Source organism: Rhinatrema bivittatum, chromosome 8 (assembly GCF_901001135.1).
Source record: "Rhinatrema bivittatum chromosome 8, aRhiBiv1.1, whole genome shotgun sequence".
NCBI classification, from domain to species: Eukaryota; Metazoa; Chordata; class Amphibia; order Gymnophiona; family Rhinatrematidae; genus Rhinatrema; species Rhinatrema bivittatum.
The window spans coordinates 212,455,323-212,473,188 of record NC_042622.1 but is presented as its reverse complement, the minus strand read 5'-3'; the positions used below and the strand labels follow the sequence as shown (position 1 = coordinate 212,473,188).

Genomic DNA, 17,866 nt, shown 5'->3' with positions numbered 1-17,866 from the left:
CCCCCCTCCTTTCAACGTCCAAGACATCAGGTGAAGGGAGGAGTACACTGGGTAAAGAAGTGTGCCCTCCTCTTGTGACAGTGGGTCCGCCCTGTTCCCCAAAAAGATTGGTGGTTGAGTCGAGAGTTGTACAAAACAGGCATACCACAATTGTTTGGGCCACACTGGAGCAATGAGGATGAGATCTGATTTCCCCACAATGCATTTTTGGATCACGCTACCTATTAGAGATATAGGTGGGTATGCATAAAACAGGTCTCCCATTCAGGGAATTAGGAATGCATCCTGGGCAATCCAGCATCTGCTCAGTACAGAGAGCAAAAACTTGGCAGTTTTGTGTTGTCTTCTGTTGCGAAGAGGTCCATGCAGAGTATTCCCCACCTCCTGAAAAGGGTGTTAGTCACTTCCGGATGCAAAGCCCACTCATGAGTATGAAAAATTCTGCTGAGCCTGTTGGCCTCTGTGTTCCTGATACCTGGAAGGTAGGTCGCCTGCAACTGGATGGAGTGGTCTATGCCCATTCTAGGATCAGCACAGTTTCTTTGCAAAGTATCCTGGAACCAGACCCACCTTCTTTGTTTAAGTAAAACATGGCCACTTGGCTGTCCTTATAAATCATTACCCTCTTTCTTCTCAGAAGATGAGAGAATATGTAGATGGCGTTCCTTATGACTCTTAAATCAAAAAGGTTAACTTGGAGCGTTCTCTCCTATGGAGACCCTATGTTTTCTGGTGTAGTACGTGCACTCCCCATACTCTTGTGGGAGCGTCTGTCATCAGGACAATCTGATGCAAAGGGGTACGAAATGGTATTCCTGATTCTAGAACCTAAGGAGAGTCATGACCACCTGTAGCAACACGGGGTGGTCATAGTGAGACCACTGTGGTTGAGCCCCCACTGCAGTCTTCACATGTGAAGGTGGGTGTGTGGAACAACATATATGGCCGCTGCCATGTGGCCTAGAATGGTGAGTATTTGATGAGCTGAGAGGTGAGACTGGTTTCGCAAGACGTGAGCCAGTTTGCGAAAAAAGTTTGGATTCTTTCTGATGGAAGGAAAGCCTTGCAGAGTTTTGGTGTTTATCGCTACTCCTATAAACTGAAGGACTTGAGTGGGATATAGATTGGACTTCTCATGGTTGATTATGAATCCTAGATACTCTAGGCAGATTATGGTCTGAATCAGGTATGAGCGGAACATTTTGGATTTCAAGAACACTAGAAGCCAATCTTCTAGATAAAGACACACTTTTATCCCTTTCCTGCATAGGTGAGCCACAGCTACGGCTAGGCATTTCATGAACACTCTGGGTGCTGACGATAGGCCAAACGGAATCACTTTGTAATGGTAGTGTTGAACATTCCCTTGAAAACAAAGGTAACACCAGGAAGACGGGTGCATCGAGAAGTGAAAGTATGCATCCTTTAAAACTAATGAATACATCCAATCGTTGGGTTGCAGAAATGTAAGAAAGGTTTTGAGAGGTGTCATCTTGAATTTCTCTCTCAGAATGAACTTGAGGGCCTGCAGGTCCAACATGGGTCGGAGACCTCTGCTCCTTTTCGGGATGAGGAAGTATTGGGAATAGAATCCTCGATCGTGCTGTCATCAAGGTAGCACTTGGATAACCTGTTGTTGGAGTAGCGACTGAACTTCCTGCTGGAGAAGTATATTGCCTGCCTGATCCCGGAAAGATGGTGCAAGGTGGGGTGGAATTATCTTGAAGTTTGATCTGTATCCATTCCGCACCACACTGAGAACCCAATGGTCTGATGTTATGGAAATCCAGGCATGGTAAAAAAAAAAAAAAAAAGAATAGATCATTAATTTCCCCAAAGATCCAACAGTAGCTCCTAAAGAAATGTGGAAAAAATACCCGATAGATATTTTGAAGATTCTGGAAAAGGCATTTCCACTAATCTCAAGAGTTTATTATATTCCTCCTTTCAAGATGGGAACTGTTGATTTGAACAGTATGCAGGCTCTTTCTTCAGTTGAGAAGTCATCATTAGATCCAACAGTAGTTTTGGAAACATCTCAGAAGGATTTGGTTAAACCAGACACATTGATGTTTCTTTTCTTTTGGAATTTAATAAAGATTGGATTCTTAGAATGTTTTTTCATCATTGTTCAGAACTTTTCTTGAATTTAAAAGTTTATACCTATCCAGATTTTGCACATCAAACTCAGAAGAGAAGAAAGCAATTTTTATTATTGAGGCCTAAATTTTTGGGGTTGGGGGCTTTATTTATTTTAAAGTTCCCCTGCAAGTACATTATTAAGTATATGAATACAACGTATACATTCTTTTTGCCATCACAATTGTCATTTTTTTGAGCAAGAAATCTCCTTCCGTTACTTGCTCTTCTCCTAATATCTAGTTAGGATGCTTAAGTCTAAGATGGTCGTTCTATATTTTTAATAGCCTCTCTTGCTAGTTCTTTACCTTATTTTTCCTGTTAGGGATATTGGAATCTCTACATAGAGGACTTGAAATTTATGAAGCTATAATTATAATTTTCATTTTGTTTGTATATTGAATAATATTTTTCTGTGTTTCATATGATTGTATTTTCAAGTGTTTTCTTGAAATGTATTTGAAATATGCATAAATACAAAAAAAAAAAAAGATATCCTGCCACCTACTGCCAATAATAGCTGTGGCCTAGCCATATTTAAAAATTCTGTTGTGGCTTTTGATTGGGGCCCTGTTGTTTTTGTGGACATTGCGGTCTTGCACTTTCCCTTGGTTGAGTCTGTTGCCTCTGTGGTTGATAGGACGGAGCCCTGTACGGAAAAAATGGCTTGTATTGCACCTTTTGTAGGCTTTTTTTTAATACAGTGGATAGAATCTTCTTGAGGAAGATTGTTCCGTTGATGATGTAAGCGAGGAGACTACCACGTTCTGTTCTTTAGGTTGGAATACAGTCTCTCGCAGTCTGTCGCCGAACAAATTAACCTCCTTGCAAGGGAGATCAGCCAGCTTCTCATGAGAATCGTCCCGGATTGCACTCGCCCAAAGCCAGGCAATCCTGCAGATGGCTATGGAAGATGCAGACTTTCAAGCAGATGTTTCAAAGGCTTCATAAACTGTGCGTAGCAGATGGCGTAATCCTTCCTAAGTGTCAGCTACTGCCTGGTTCTGCAACAGGACATCAGTTGTTGAACCCTCCTTCAGCTTTAAATTTTGCAGGCACTCTTACAAGTACTAGGTAATATAGAATTTATGTTGTTGAATCTTGGCATACAACATCGCCCCTGGAAAACATTTTTACCTAACTCATCCAGGTACTTATTACCTTTACCTGCTGGTGTGTGAGAATGCAGGCATGTCTTCTTGGCCTTTTTGATGGTCGACTCGACCACAACTGATGCATGAGGCAGTTGTACCGACCCACAGTGCAAACATTTACGCATCCGAAATTTCAAGTCAGTCTTCCCCTAAATGGTGGGGTCTGAGAATGGAAACTCCCACAGTTTGTCCATTACCGCATCAAGGACCACATGAGATGGAAGTGCAGTCGGTTCCGACGGGATGTTGAAGATTTTCAGTATACCATGGACTTCTGATCTTGGATCTAGCAACTTTTTGATTTCTATCTTCATGAAAGCCCTCCTTCTCCATGAATTTAGAGTAAGATAGATCTTCCGGAGGTGAGGATGGCTCTGTTGGCTCTTCTGGAGGGTCCAATGGTATTCCCGTTGACATACCAGGCAAAGTTGGAGAGCAGTCCTGTGGTTCCCTGTTTAGTTTCGGGGAGGTTGTCTGATCTGGGTAGCGATGATAGTCTCATTCTCCTTCATGCTCCTGTTAAGGAGAAGAAGAGAATGAAGTTGGTAATAAGGCCTCCTCAGACAGACTAAAAGATGACAGAGGTTGGTGACTAGTAGGCAGGGAACCAAAAATGGTCTGCAGAATGTCCGATATTTGGGACAAGGCCTGTGAGGCTGGTCCCCTAAACTTGGCCTGGGAGGAGAGTATTTCCTTTTTTGTGGAGGTGGAGATATATCCCCATCTCCTCCTGTCCGGTCTGAAGGCCACTTTTTGGCTTTGGAAGAGGGTGACCCTGCTAGAAGAATTGAGGGGTGCAGACCTCTGCTGTGCTCTGTCTGCCTTCAGTCTTCGTGACTAGACTTTTGCCTCTTGACCAGTGGTTCCTAAAGCTGAGGTTGCTTCCGCTTCTGTTTGGAAACCGCCGATAGGCCTCTGTGGACACTTCTTGTAGAAGAAGAGGAAGAGCCCTCAGAGACATGTTACGTTGGGGAAAGTGGTATAAACTCGACATCAGAAGCCATCAGCTCCTGTGGCATGAAGATAGTTTGCGGGTCTGGATGCCATTGACCCCTGTGAGGCCCCCTCCTGCAGTTTCCTTACTGTGTGCTGCGACATGTTTCTTATGCATTGAGTGTGTCAACGTGTGACTCTTCTGGGTCGACAGCATCGTTTTTTATCTTTGCTTCATAGGGGATTTATCTTTTGATGCATGCGTCAATGGTCGATGCATCGGTTCCTTGATTTGTCCTGTGTCACGTGTCGTGCACTGCACTGTTTCATGCTTTACATGTGTTGACGGTAATTTTTTGTACGCTGTTCGTGCAGAAGGCGCAACTCTTTCCGACTTTCAATGCTCTTAGGCGCCAATGCTCTTAGGCGCCAATTTCGAAGACGCTTTAGGGGTTTTGTGGGGTTTTTCACCCAATTCTTTGCCCCTGAGCTCTCTGAAGGTTTTCCCCACCTGGCTCTGCCCTCTGTTACTTTTGGGTGCAGTCAGTCTCAGCGAAGATGCCTGTTTCAGTGCAGTTGTTCTTTGCGTCTTGGGCCTGGGTGATGGCGGGCATATATCCTTGCCACACTGGCAATACTTGAAACCTGGGGTCTTGGGTGCCATGGATAGCACTTAAAAGTGTTTTTTGGGGGTTCACCAGAGTGAAAGTAAAGTTGAGATCAGAGAGTAAAGATGAGATCAGAGAATAAAGATGAGATCAGAGAAAGCAAGAGAGGAGATCCGCGTCTGTGAGCTGCGTGGGAAAAAACAGAACTGAGGCAATCAGGCATGCATGTGGGAATCACTGCGCATGCGCACAGAACAAAGCTCGGTATATCTTGAGAGAAGTTTCCGGTTCGAGCTGCCTGGAGAAATGTCCCAGACAGCATGGCTAATTCAGTCTGCTTGACGGGAAAAAGATTGCCAGTGCAACAGTACGTTGTGCTTTGCTCTTCCCAGGTTGTACTTAAAAAATATACAAACTAAAACATATAACATCTAGGATCCTTATAAATTAATAAAATGTACAATGTTACCTGTAGCACAATCCAATTAATTTAGAATAAATATCCTTTCCACCTAAGCCCTCAAAATGTTCTCATCCCCCCCAGAATCTGCTGTTTTCTGTACAACTCATTTTCATTCCAAACTTTATTCGGTTTATCCTGACAACCATGTTTAAGATGCTTTAGAAAAGGCAATATTCCGCCATTTCTTGCATCTGTAGAAAGCAAAGAATCTCTCATTTTTAAATTTCTTCATGTCTACTCTAAATAGCAGCAGTATGCTTTCAACTCATGTAAAGAAAGAACCTGAAATCGATACGTAGACATATTTCTTTCTGAAGGAGCTAGCAGATTTAAGGCCTTAATTAAAGCATCATTCCAGATTCACACAATACAATCAATACAATTCTCCTGGAAGTCTTTTACTCCCCGGTCAAATATAATTTTAATCTCAAAATCCAAGGAGGTCACTTTATATAAATGCTTGCAAATAAAATAAAGAATCACTACAATGAACCAGTCTTGTTGTTTTTTGTTCTAATTCCTGTGGTAATATTACATTAATATAAAATGTCATCAAATAATGATCCAACCAAATCATTTCCTCACTCTAATTTTGTATTAACATCCTATGAATCTAATGCATTGTGGCCAACAGATGCAAAATCACATTTGAAAATATCAAACAAAACCAGATCCTGGTCAAATTCCTGATGCATGCCATTGGTAACACCCTTTTCCATGGCATGACCTCCATTTATTACTACCTTTTGCTGCCTATCAGTTTCTTTCAAACTTTGTTTCTATTGAGTGAAAGATAACAGCAAAGCCAATAAGGATCATTGGAAGCCTACCTAATAGATAAAAGAGTACAACCACGTGGTCATATGCAAACTTTGATAAACTTATACTGAATGCAGCAGCCATAAGTGGCTTAGAATCAGTACATAGACAGAAGACAAAAATCAGAGTATGTATAGAAAAACAGTACAAGGAGAATGAACCCTGGTGGGAAAGGTTACAATTGCTAATTTACCAGAAGTCAACCAAGGCAAGTTCATGAGCCATAAGACAATTCTCTGCATATTTCATATATAAAGAGAAAAGCTCATCTTTAACCTGACACTTAAAATATTCTATTTCTAATATATGTCATATCTTTTGAGTGTCGGTCTGACAGTTTGGGAAATGAAATATTTCCAGCGCAACCAGTTTCTAATCTAATTTACTAATCAAGGATCCATCCCTAGGTCTCTTCAGCTGGTTTACAAATATTCTATGTGCAAAAGTGTCAAAAGCCTTATTGAAATCTAAGTACATTAACAAACATTGGGATGCGAAACCTTCCTGAACTAACTTAACACATTTGGGACTAGCTTTCAGAGCAATGCATTGCACTGAACTCATAAAAGGAGCAGAACTTTTAAAAGCTAGTACAAACATGTTATGTTAGTCCAATAAAAAAGTATCACCTACAATTTAGATGTCGACCTTTCTTGCCAGTATCCAAGCAGACTAATGCAGCAACTACATTATTATTTAGAAAGAAAATTGTTTATCTTTGCCCCTTTGTCTTTTATAGCTAGTATAAAAGAAGGTTGCTTGGAAGGGTTAATGATTATTACAAGGTTTATTACAGGGAATAAAAATAAGGGGCAACAAACAAGCTGTAGGCAATACATTTTTTATTGCCTTTTTTACTTGGCTGACTTACCTCTGCATATCTAAGTGAAATAATATAGGAACTACACTCACCATGTATCAAAATCCAATGTTTATCAAGCATGCCTACATACACAGTAATACTTTATCATGTATAAGATTATTATAAGCTGATCTCGTGGTCTCTCAACAGCTGCTTATTTTCTCTCTGGGGTCATTTACATATACTTTTTAAAATTTACTAACTCCAAAAATGTGCTATTAGTTTCTTCCTTCCTTCTAACACATTATGAAATGACGTCTCCATCAACAAGTACAGCCACAGATCCAATCCCTTCAGCCCAAAGAATTCCACCTGTTCTAGCAGCTGCATATTCTCTCAATATACTGATTACAAAATCTGAATTGAGCAAGGACACAAAACAGAGTCAAGCTTCAAGTGACTTAAGATTCATCCAAGTCAATAAGAACCCTGTCACACTTTGAAATAAATGACCTGAACTTCCTTAGTTTTGATGGGGGTTCAGATTTAACCTGGGTTTCACACACCCCTACCATAAAATAGATACGCATTAGATAGGCTGACTATATATAGTGAAAGAAAACAAAGTTTGTTTTCCCTGAAGCTTTGGGAAAGGAGAGAGGGAAATGCTGGGAGGTCAGAAGAACATAGACTAATGGCTACCTGACCTGGCCTATTGCTCCCATAGCCTGTCAGGTTTCTCGGTTATCCATAATGAATATGCATGAAATATATTTGTATACAAATGTAGATTTGGCTCATACATATTCATTGTGGATATCCTGAATAATCTGGCAAATAATAATCTGGGAGAAGCTCTAGGTGTGAGTTTTCCTTTGCCAGAAGATTTCTTTGGGAGGATGAATATTAAAAATAAGATACTTTAGTGCACTCCAGAAGGCAAATTTTACATTAAACGAGTTACCAAAGAGCAGTATAATTTATTGTAAGGAGTTGGATTCGGGATGCGAGTACTTTCAACTACAGGGCTGGACCAATCCTAGACACCAGGTCACCATGATACCTAGAAATTTCACTGTGGCGCTCAGGAGTTTTGTGCCCCAAAAGTCCTTACTCACCACCACCATACCCCCCCCCCCCCCCCCAAAAGAACAACCGTGTTCTTCCAGTCCAGCACTAAGTAATTCTAGGTGAATTTCAGCTGCGCAGTGCCTGAACTCCTGTGCTGATCTCACAGAATTGCAAGATGAGAAGTATCACAGCTCAAACTCACCAAGAGCTACATGGTGCCAGATTGAAAGACAGCTGTTCCAGATTTGGTAGCAATAGTGGCTGTATGGCACAGGGGTGGATGATGCTGGGAGTGCGGCTAGCTGAAGTCAGCTGGGGAGGAGTGAGGGGGTGGTAGCTAGAACTGACTAGTTGTTGGGGAGAGTGATTAGAGTTGACTGGGGCTAGCTAGCTGGAGGGTGGCCATTTGACAGGCTCAAAGGGTGACTGGAGAATGGGCATGGCTGGCTATCTGGCTGGGGGATGGCTAGCTGTAGGATGGGGTAGAGACTGTTGGGAACAAGGGGGGGTGGGGTCGAAAGAGGAAGACTGCTTGGGACAAAGATGGAAGGCTGAAAGAGGAAAATTATTGGGGACAAGGGATAGACTGGAGAGAGGGAGATCAGTAGACATGAGGGTAGTTGAAAGACAGACTTCTAGAAACAGGGAAAATGATGAAAGAGAGTGCGAGACTGGTGGGGGAAACTGGCAGGGACCAGGGCCACAATGATAGGTGAAACAAAGAGGAAATCACCTCAGCTGCAGCTATCGTGTGGGGGGGGGGGGGGGGAGAGGGGGAGGGGTTGGTGGTACAGCACACTTGTGGGAGAAGAGGGAGTATGCTGGCTGCATGTTCCTGCCAGTGCAATATAACAGCTCATTAAGGGCTTGATTTATTAAGCATTTCCCTGCCCCTCTTGGCCAGAGAATGAGAAATCAGCCTCATTAAATCAGGCCCTAAAGCTTTAAGGAGCAGCAGCAGACCTTGGAGGGATAACCCAAGGCCACTGTTCAATTAGGAAGAAGACAAAGGGGGGGGGGGGGGGAATGAGAGAGCTCTCATCTGTTGGTTCCCAAGTTTTTGGGCTGAATCCTAGATCCAAAGAAAATTTTTCTGGGCCTGGTATTCATTACTGGGCCTGGTATTCATTATCACCCATTAAACTGATACAGACATACCAAACATTGCACGTTCTACTTCTTGTTAAACTTCTATCATCCTCTTCTTCTTCTCCCAGTTAGAACCATCCTTGTTTTATTGTAACTGATTTTTCTGCGCACTTGTTATAACTTGTTATTATTTGTAAATTATTTATTATTTGTAAATGTATACTCTCATGTTATATTTATGCACGTTTATAATGTATTGATCAGCCTTCGTTTTATGTAAACCGACATGATACGAATCTCCGTGAATGCCGGTATAGAAAAACTCAAATAAATAAAAATAAATAAATAAATAAAATTACTAGCTCTGAATACAGCCCATGGTCGGCAATCATGTTTCATTGACATGTGCACAGAGAACACACAAAATCTGATCACCAATGAACTTACAATGGATACTATGACTCAACACACTTTAACAAATCCAGGTCATTCAAGTAGAATTCTAAAACAGAGCTAGAAGTGGAAACGTGAGGGCATTCCCCTTCAATTCAGGCTCTCCAATATTTCTTGTCCTGATCCTCCTGTCACCCCCCCAGTCCCCAACTTCTCTCTCAGTCCATCTTTCGCTCTTTCCTCTTTTCTATCCTCCCTTTCTGTCAGTTGTCTAATTTTTCTCTCCTGTACATCTCAACTCCCTAATATCTTTCTCTCCCCATCTTTTCAACACACTTCTCTTTATATGTCCCTCTACCTTCATGTCTGTTTTCCTCTTCCCATCTATCTTTTCCCATCTCTCCCTCCTCCATCTCCCCCTTGCACTCTCTTCTTTTCCTCTCATCTCTTCCTCTATGGTTCTATATCCTAAGCTTCCTCCTTCACCTACCCTCCTTCAGTCCTCAAGGCAGCTACTCCTGCCCATCAGCACATGTTTCTTTTCTAAACAGGAAATGTCTGGAGAGTGTAGCCACAGAAGCCCATGCTGCATGCTCCTGGGTTGCCACTGTGAGTGCTGCAGAGCCAGTCACAGGACTTATTTTTATGCCTTGCAGGATGGGCTCTGCAGGGCTTTGGATGCCCTCCTCCTCTTACTGTATCAAAATTAGATGGACAGAAATACTGGCATGAACTGCAGGTGTGTTATGACCTAACTTCAATCTATTTTTGGAGTATTTACACAGTGCAAGAAGCTGACCTGTAAAAAGTTCCTTAGCAAATGCAAAAACTGCCATATGATGCTGCAATCATTCCATCCTTTTTAATTTACAATTAAATTCAAATTTCATGATTTTATGACCTATATGTAGGAATGAAGTTGCCATGGTCTTTTTGATGCTTCATTTATGAATATCAGTACAGTGACTGCAGAGACGTATTCTTAGAAACCCATACTATATAAATGTATACTGTACTGTGTCTGCGCAGATTATATATATATATATATATATATATATATATATATATATATATATATATATATATATATATATATATATATATACTAGCCGTTAAGCCCGTAACAACGGGCTACATTTAAAAAGTTTTTTCAGTCCATTTCCTTCCACCTCCCCTCCCCATTCTCCCTCCCACCTCTATTCTCCCTCCCACTCTCTCCTCTAGTTTTCCTCATCTCACTCTCTCCTCCCTCCCCCTCAGTCACTCCCCTCCCCCCTTCCCCTCAGTCACTCCCCTCTCTCAATCCCCTCCCCTTTCAGCTCATCCACAACCCCTTCCCTCGGATGACGCAGACGGAAGATCTCCGGGGGGGGGGGGGGGGGGGGGGGGGGGGAATGGCTCCTCCCAGCGCCATTTTTTTTTTCAGGCACGCTCCACTCTGACTGATGTGCTCGCCCGCGCATGCGCAGTAGAGCTTCTCTCTACTGCGCATTTGTGGCACGTCGGTCAGGGCTCCTTTATCTAGTAGATATATATTCACACACACATACACAGATACAGAATGAGACAGAACCTTTGTCATCCACCATCCACTCCTTCCCAGCACTGCCTCATAGATCCACAAGTATTTAGGACAGGGCTTCCCAAACCTTTAGCCAACGAGACCTCATTTTAGCCCTTGAAAATTCACATGACCCCAGAAGATGACCAAAAGAAATTATCAGGGTGAGGTTCCCCTCCAAACATCACTCTACTCTCACCCTCCCCACAGTCCAGCTGATCTACTCTCTCAACCTCCATCCTCTCAAGAGGACCTCCTTGCTTAACCTCTGCCCCTCAACTGATCCTCTCTTACATCCTGCAGCTTCTCTCACCTCCCAAGCCCACTCTCTCTCTTAGCCATTTCAGCTGTTTTTGCATCCCCCACCTGATTGTCTTTAATCTCCAAGGCTTTTCATAACCCCAAATGGGCCCACTGTCATGCCCTTTCTCACTCCATCCCCCAACCCTTCTCTCACTTTTTCCTCAGCTAATCCTCTCTCCCCCCCCCCCACCCCCAACTCCTCTTTGACATCCTCCAATCTATCAGCTTTCATTCCCCCTTCTCTCACCCTCCACAGTCAATCCCTTTCCAGCTGATCCAGTTCTTAAACTCCCCTCTCATCTGATCCCTCCCTTAAAACAGCCTCTTCGCCAATCATCCCCCCCCCAACCAGGTACAGCAGCATTTTCCTTTGGGGCCCCATGCCAAAGATTGATGACAACTAGTGAGAAGAGAAGGATGACAACAATGGCAATGTTTTTCTTTTGGATAGAGTCAATGGTGGTTGAGGAGAAAGGAGCAACCTCCACTAGCCCAAAGCCATACCTGGGAACTCTCCAGATTTGGCTCAGAGACTCCGGAATTCTGAACAAAATGTCGGGTCTCCAGGCCAACACCCGAAATTCCGGGTGCCCTGCTGCAGAAAGCTGGAAAAAAAATGGCTGAAGCAGTGTGGGCCCAAAGGAGGAGGAGCATCAGCAGCCATGTTGCAGGAAGACAAGGGGGCCATGCAATAGGAGAGAATGAGCAAGATGTAGCCCCTCCCCGACAGGGAACAAGGAACTGTGGATGCCGAAAGAGCAGCAAACAACAACGTAAAGCCGCACAGAGAAACTGAAACAAGGGCAGAGTGGACACGAAGCTGCAGGAGGAGGAGGAGGAGGAAGTGGATTGCTGGTCCTGCAGGCCTGGGGAAATGACGATTGAGGTGAGAAGAGAGATTGAGAGTGCATGTGTGTGTGTGTGAAAGAGGGCAAGAAGTGAATGCATGTATGTGTGTGAAAGAGAAAGAAGTGAGTGTGTGTGAAAAAGCGAAAGGAGTGTGCATGTGTGTGAAAAAGGGAGAGGAGAGTGTGTGTGTGTGTGAGAGAGAGTGCATGTATATGTTATCATAGAAGAAAGAAGTGTATGTGAGAAACTGCATGTGTGTAGACAAGAGTGTGTGAGAATAAGCATGTATGTGTGTGAGTGAACATGTGAGTGTGCTAGTTTGAGAGTTTGTGCGCATGCTTCTATTGCCCCCCCCCCCCCCGCAACAATCTCAGGGTGACAGGAAATCAAAAGTTCCCAAGTATGCCTCCCTTCAGAGCTAGTCCCAAACCCAACAGCCATCTGTAAGTGGCAGCATTAGTAATGAAAGTAAGCACAGGGCTTGCAAGACAATGCAAGCTCACAGGCTTTGCAGCAGCCCTGATACCTCTTTACACAGGGCTTCCTGTTATCCTTGAAACTCATGCAAGGGTGGAGCCACTGCAGGGCCTGCAAGTACCTGCTAGATCACAGGCCTCATGCTGCCTTCTACTATAAATGCTACTTCTGGCACTTATAACCCTAGCTGAAGGTTTTGAGACACCATTTAGGGTCCCGACCCACACTTTGAGAAACACTGACTCAGGCAAAATGTGAGAAAAAATTTCTTGATTTACAGGATAAAATCTCTAGTACAATTTCCCAGGTCTGTAGTACTTATTATAAGAAAGTAAAGTGGAATGCCATGATAATGTCTATCAGAACCAATGGGGAATGTCAGGCGATATCTTCTGGTACTGTCTCCTAGTCCAACAAAATATACCATGGTAGATATAGAGTTGTAATGCATCTGGGTTTTACCTACACATTCCAATTTGTGACTGCTGCATCTCAGTACCCACTGGCAATCCCTCGAGTCCATATTTTATACAAGCCTGCCAATATCCCCAGGTCTCTCCTCCTCCCCTACCAATGGGAGAGCAGTATCTCACATACATCGGTCCCCTCTGCCACCCGGCACCATATGGATTCAACCACATGGTGATGCATAGATTTCATAAGATCAAATGTCAATGCACATTTCAAACTGCAAACAAGCAGTAGATATGAAGAACCGTTCTGCTAGGAGAGAGGTGGGCAAAGGGAAAGATTTGGGATCGGCAAGTGAATGGGAAGAGGATGAGGAACTATTTTCAAGTATGGTCTGTGGTCAAGATGACAAAACTAGTAAAGTATAATATGACAATGGGATTTTCTTACGTTGTCTCCAAGGTCCATATTGCTTTTTAGGAGGACGTGAGACGGAAGAGCTTGCAACGTTGCTCGGTGTCCTATTTATTATGGGGATGAAATGTAAACTGGGATTCTCCTGACATTGTCTCCCAGGTCTATAGTATTTAATATTCTGACGATATATAAGATAGAACACTGACAGTGCCTCTCAGGGGCAAAATGATTACGCACTGATAATATATAAACCGGGATACCCGACTACTAAACACCGGGCCTCACTTCCGACAAGAACTGGCAGCACCTCCTCCACCACGCCTCAGCTAATCGCGGCAGCTTTCACACAACCTAGTGCACGGGTAACGTCCCTGTGATCCTATGTTGCCACGGCAACCACAACTCTATGTCTCCTTCTGATTGGCTATACTTCCAATCAATCAGGCGTCGGACACAAATGTGGGTGTGTTTTTACAGCATTTCGCCCCGCCTAGTGGACTAAACTTTCAGCGGCCGAGGCAATCACTAGCCGGGTCCAGGGCCTCCTTGCTTTTTCCCGCGCCACCGCCCAACTCCCGGCTCTCACCATTTCCGGACCTTCTCAATGGCCGCCATCACCTTTTTGATGTCATCCTTGGCGCGGCTGCGGGTCTCCGCTCGTACCGAGCGACCCGACATGACGCTTTTTCTTCCCGCAGAGCGCGCGGCGGCCCAGCCACCGCCTACTCAGCTCGCGGCGGGAGGACGTTACGTCACCGGCTCACGCGCCAGGCGGGCCGTGAGTAAAGGGAGGGGCCCAAAAGATATAACTTCCGCTTCTCGGGCAGTAAGCCAGCAACCTGTGAGAGTCTCGCGGGATTGACGGTTGTTCCCACTGCAGCTTCCTTCCTTTGGCGGCATGCGGTGGGATGACTAAAGCAGGGTGCGAGGCCAAGAGGTTTCCCGCCTTTTTTTTTAAACTATGGTATATCTATAGCCTACCAAGCAGAATAGGGTTAATTCATAATTATATAAGAAAATAAGATTCAAATAAAAGAACTATATACCATACCCACTCAACAACTTTAACAAATGGAAATATGAGAAAAAAATTTAGAAAGGTGTAGGAGGATACAAACTAATATATAAACATTACATAAAAAGAGCTAACAGGTAGAATAGTGTTCCTGATATACAACACAAGAGGCAGTATAGACAAGATAAGTACAAATGTAACTACTCAGGCAAAGTTCTACTGCTATATGTCCTAGACCACATTATAAACTGCTCATTTTTTAGCATATAATGCAGCCATTCAATATCAGCTATGTCCTGGACTGTGCTCAACAGGTGGGTTATATTTCCAGAACGTGGCAATTAAGGGTACTATTAGTAAAAGCTGACCTTGCGTGTTATCTATGCTTCCAAAGGCAAAAGAAACCATCCCATCTAACCCAAAGGCCAGTTAATGGAATAAAAATAGGAAAACCCAGCATCTTATTCCCTCACAGTGCTACCAGTTGTGAATGTAGGTGCCTGTTTCACTATAGCCTCCTCAGAACATAAAATATGCCATACTAGGTCAAACGAAATGTCTATCAAGCCCAGTATTTTGTCTCCAACTGTGGCCAATCCAAGTCACAAGTAGCTGGCAAGTACCCAAACATTAAATAGATCCCGTGCTACTACTCACCAGCACATGATATCGTAGCCAGGAGAGAATTTAGAATAAAACACTGGTGTGTGATAATGATTGCATAGAACTTAACTCCACCCATCACAGGCAGTGAGCTGCAATGGGCAGCTGACCAAATCCATGTCCAAGCTCTAGCATCCAAGCCTGTACTCAGGTCCACATTCCATTTATCTGTCGACAGCTGTGAAGTTTCGGTTCCAAATTTGCTGGCAATCACCTCCCACGAAATCATAGTAATATCCTTAATAAAGGCACCAGGGTCACCCATAAAATTTTCCATACCATCTAACAGCCAAGTAGGGAATATAAGATATGAGCAAGTTTGCTTACCATAAATGGTGTTTTCTGTAGATAGCAGATGAATTAGCCATGCTGTCTGGGATGTCCTCTGGGTGGCTAGGTGGCGGAGCTCTCTTAGAACAGTCTTTTAGTGTAGGGTGCCTGCTTGGATCCTCCCCCGCTTCCCCCATCCTCCTCAGTCTGTATCCAAGCACTGAAAGTACTAACCAACTGTCCAGGGAGGTGGGAGGGTCAGCGTGGCTAATTTACAGTAAGCAAACTTGCTATTTTCCCGTAGATAAGCAGCATGAATTAGCCATGCTGTCTGGGAGTCCCCAGCTGATGTATTGAGCGCAAGTTCCGTATCATGTCCCAATGATGAGTTGAGATAGTGCGCTCAAGACAGTAAAGAAGATAGGCGGACAGTTCATCTCTGTTGACTTTGCAGCATTAAGATGTGCCCGCTTCAAGGATTCTTTTGCCCATGTCTGCATCAACTGCAGTTTGACTGTCCAAACAGTAGTGAGCCGTGAAAATATGCAGCGAGGACCAGGTGGCAGCACTGCAAATGTCTGGAATGGGCACCTCATGCAGGTGAGCCATAGCAGCAGCCATAGCAGCAGCCATAGCACGGACCCGGTGCATCTTAGGGGAGGTAGGCAAACATTTTTGATAGACGAATTGTATGCAATTTGAGATCCAGGATGATCCACTTTAGGAAGGAAGGCGGGATGCATATACAGCGTAACCTTGTCGTGATAGAACTCAAGATATAGCGAGTAGTGCTCTAGAGCTTGCAGCTCGCTAACACATCTTGTAGAGGCGAGTGCGACTAGAAACAGCACTTGCCAGGAGAGGAACTTGGAATGGCAAGTATCCAGTGGTTCAAAAGGTGGCAGCATCAGTTGTTTCAGCACCACATTCAAATCCCATGGGACTGGAGGCTTCTGGATCGGAGGCCGGAGATGTAGAATCCCTTTCATGAATCTGGAGATGAGCAAGTGACAAGAGATCGGGGTCTCTTCATGCAAAGAGTGAGAAGCTGCTATGGCACGGAGGTGACCTCTGAGGCCGAAGCCAGCCCTTTCCGGTAGAGTAGATGAAGGTAATCTAGTAATCGCTCAGGTGGACAGGTAAGCGGGTCGGTCCTGCTTTCCGAGCACCAGGAGACATAACGTGTCCATTTCCTCTGATAATTGGTTCTTGTGGAGGGTTTCCTAGAGTAAACTAAGATATCCTGAAGCTGGGGTGAAAGGTTCAGGTGGTGGAGTACCAGCCTTTCAATCTCCACGTAGTGACATTGAGAGATGAGTGGAGTGGATGGAGCAGGAAGCCCCCTTCTTGGGTTAGGAGGCCCAGGAGGATCCACCGATAGTCGAACAAGATACGCGTACCACGGCTGTCTGGGCCACGCTGGAACGATGAGAATGAGGTCTGCATTGTCCATGATGCATTTCTGGACTGTGTGAGAGATCAGAGGTATAGGGAGGAAGGCGTACAGTAGACCCTCCTTCCAGTCAATGAGGAACGTGTCCTGCGCTAGTCTCTGGGAGCTGGGATACACCCGAGGAGAAGGTCTGCACCTTGCGATTGAGTTCTGTAGCAAAGAGATCGATGCGTGGCAGGCCCCAGGTCTCAAAGAGTCTGTCTGCCACATCCTAATGGAGTTCCCACTCGTGAGGGTGAAAGATTCTGCTCAATCTGTCCGCTGGGCAGGTATGTTGACTGCAGAGTAATTGATTTGCTGTGCACCCATTCCAGGATCCTCACTGCCTCTCTGCAGAGGTTTCAGGAACTGGACCCTCCTTCCTTGTTGATGTAGAACATGACTATCTGGTTGTCCGTGTGGACCATGACTGTCTTCCCTCAGAGTGCTGGTTCGAAGGCTCGAAGAGTGTTTTGAATGGCTCATAGCTCTAATAGGTTGATCTGTTGAGATCGTTTCCAGGCTGACCACAGACCTTGAGTTTGAAGGTGGACTAGGTAAGCGCCCCCACCCTTGGTGGAAGTGTCTGTGATAAGGATGGTGTGATGTGTTGGAGTCCACAGAGGAGCTCCCTTCATGAGAGCTGTTGGTGTAAACCACCATGCCAAATCCCACTTCATGCTGGGCATGAGGGTGACAGGAGTGGAGAGTTGTTTGGAAAACTGGTTCCATTGGGTCTTCAAACCCCATTGCAGATGCCGTATGTGGAAGCGAGCGTGGGGAACAACAGATAGCTGATGCCATATGGCAGAGGATTTGACGAGCAGGAGCAGTGGTGGCCCCTTGAAGACATCTGGCGAGCGATGTCAAGGCAAGAGCTCGGGTTTCCAGGAGGAAGGCTTTGTCCCGAATGGTGTCGATATGGGCTCCAATGAACTATAAGACTTGAGTGGGTTTCAGATTTAACTTTTCGTAGTTTACTAGTAGCCCTAGGTTG

At 44.4% G+C, this 17,866-nt stretch overlaps 1 protein-coding gene across 5 annotated transcripts in view; it reads right to left on the bottom strand.

The window, feature by feature from the left end:
• Positions 1–14,271, bottom strand: part of BCL7B (BAF chromatin remodeling complex subunit BCL7B) — a 120,745-nt gene extending 106,474 nt beyond the window's left edge. For 3 of the 5 annotated variants that reach the window (XM_029613039.1, XM_029613040.1, XM_029613042.1), the window contains exon 1: positions 14,076–14,271. In XM_029613039.1, the coding sequence (XP_029468899.1) occupies positions 14,076–14,167 (92 nt within the window). In that variant the 5' untranslated portion in view covers positions 14,168–14,271. The remainder of the gene's footprint in view (positions 1–14,075) is intronic. The other 2 variants (XM_029613041.1, XM_029613043.1) reach the window with 1 other exon arrangement.
• Between the last annotated feature and the right edge of the window lie 3,595 nt (positions 14,272–17,866).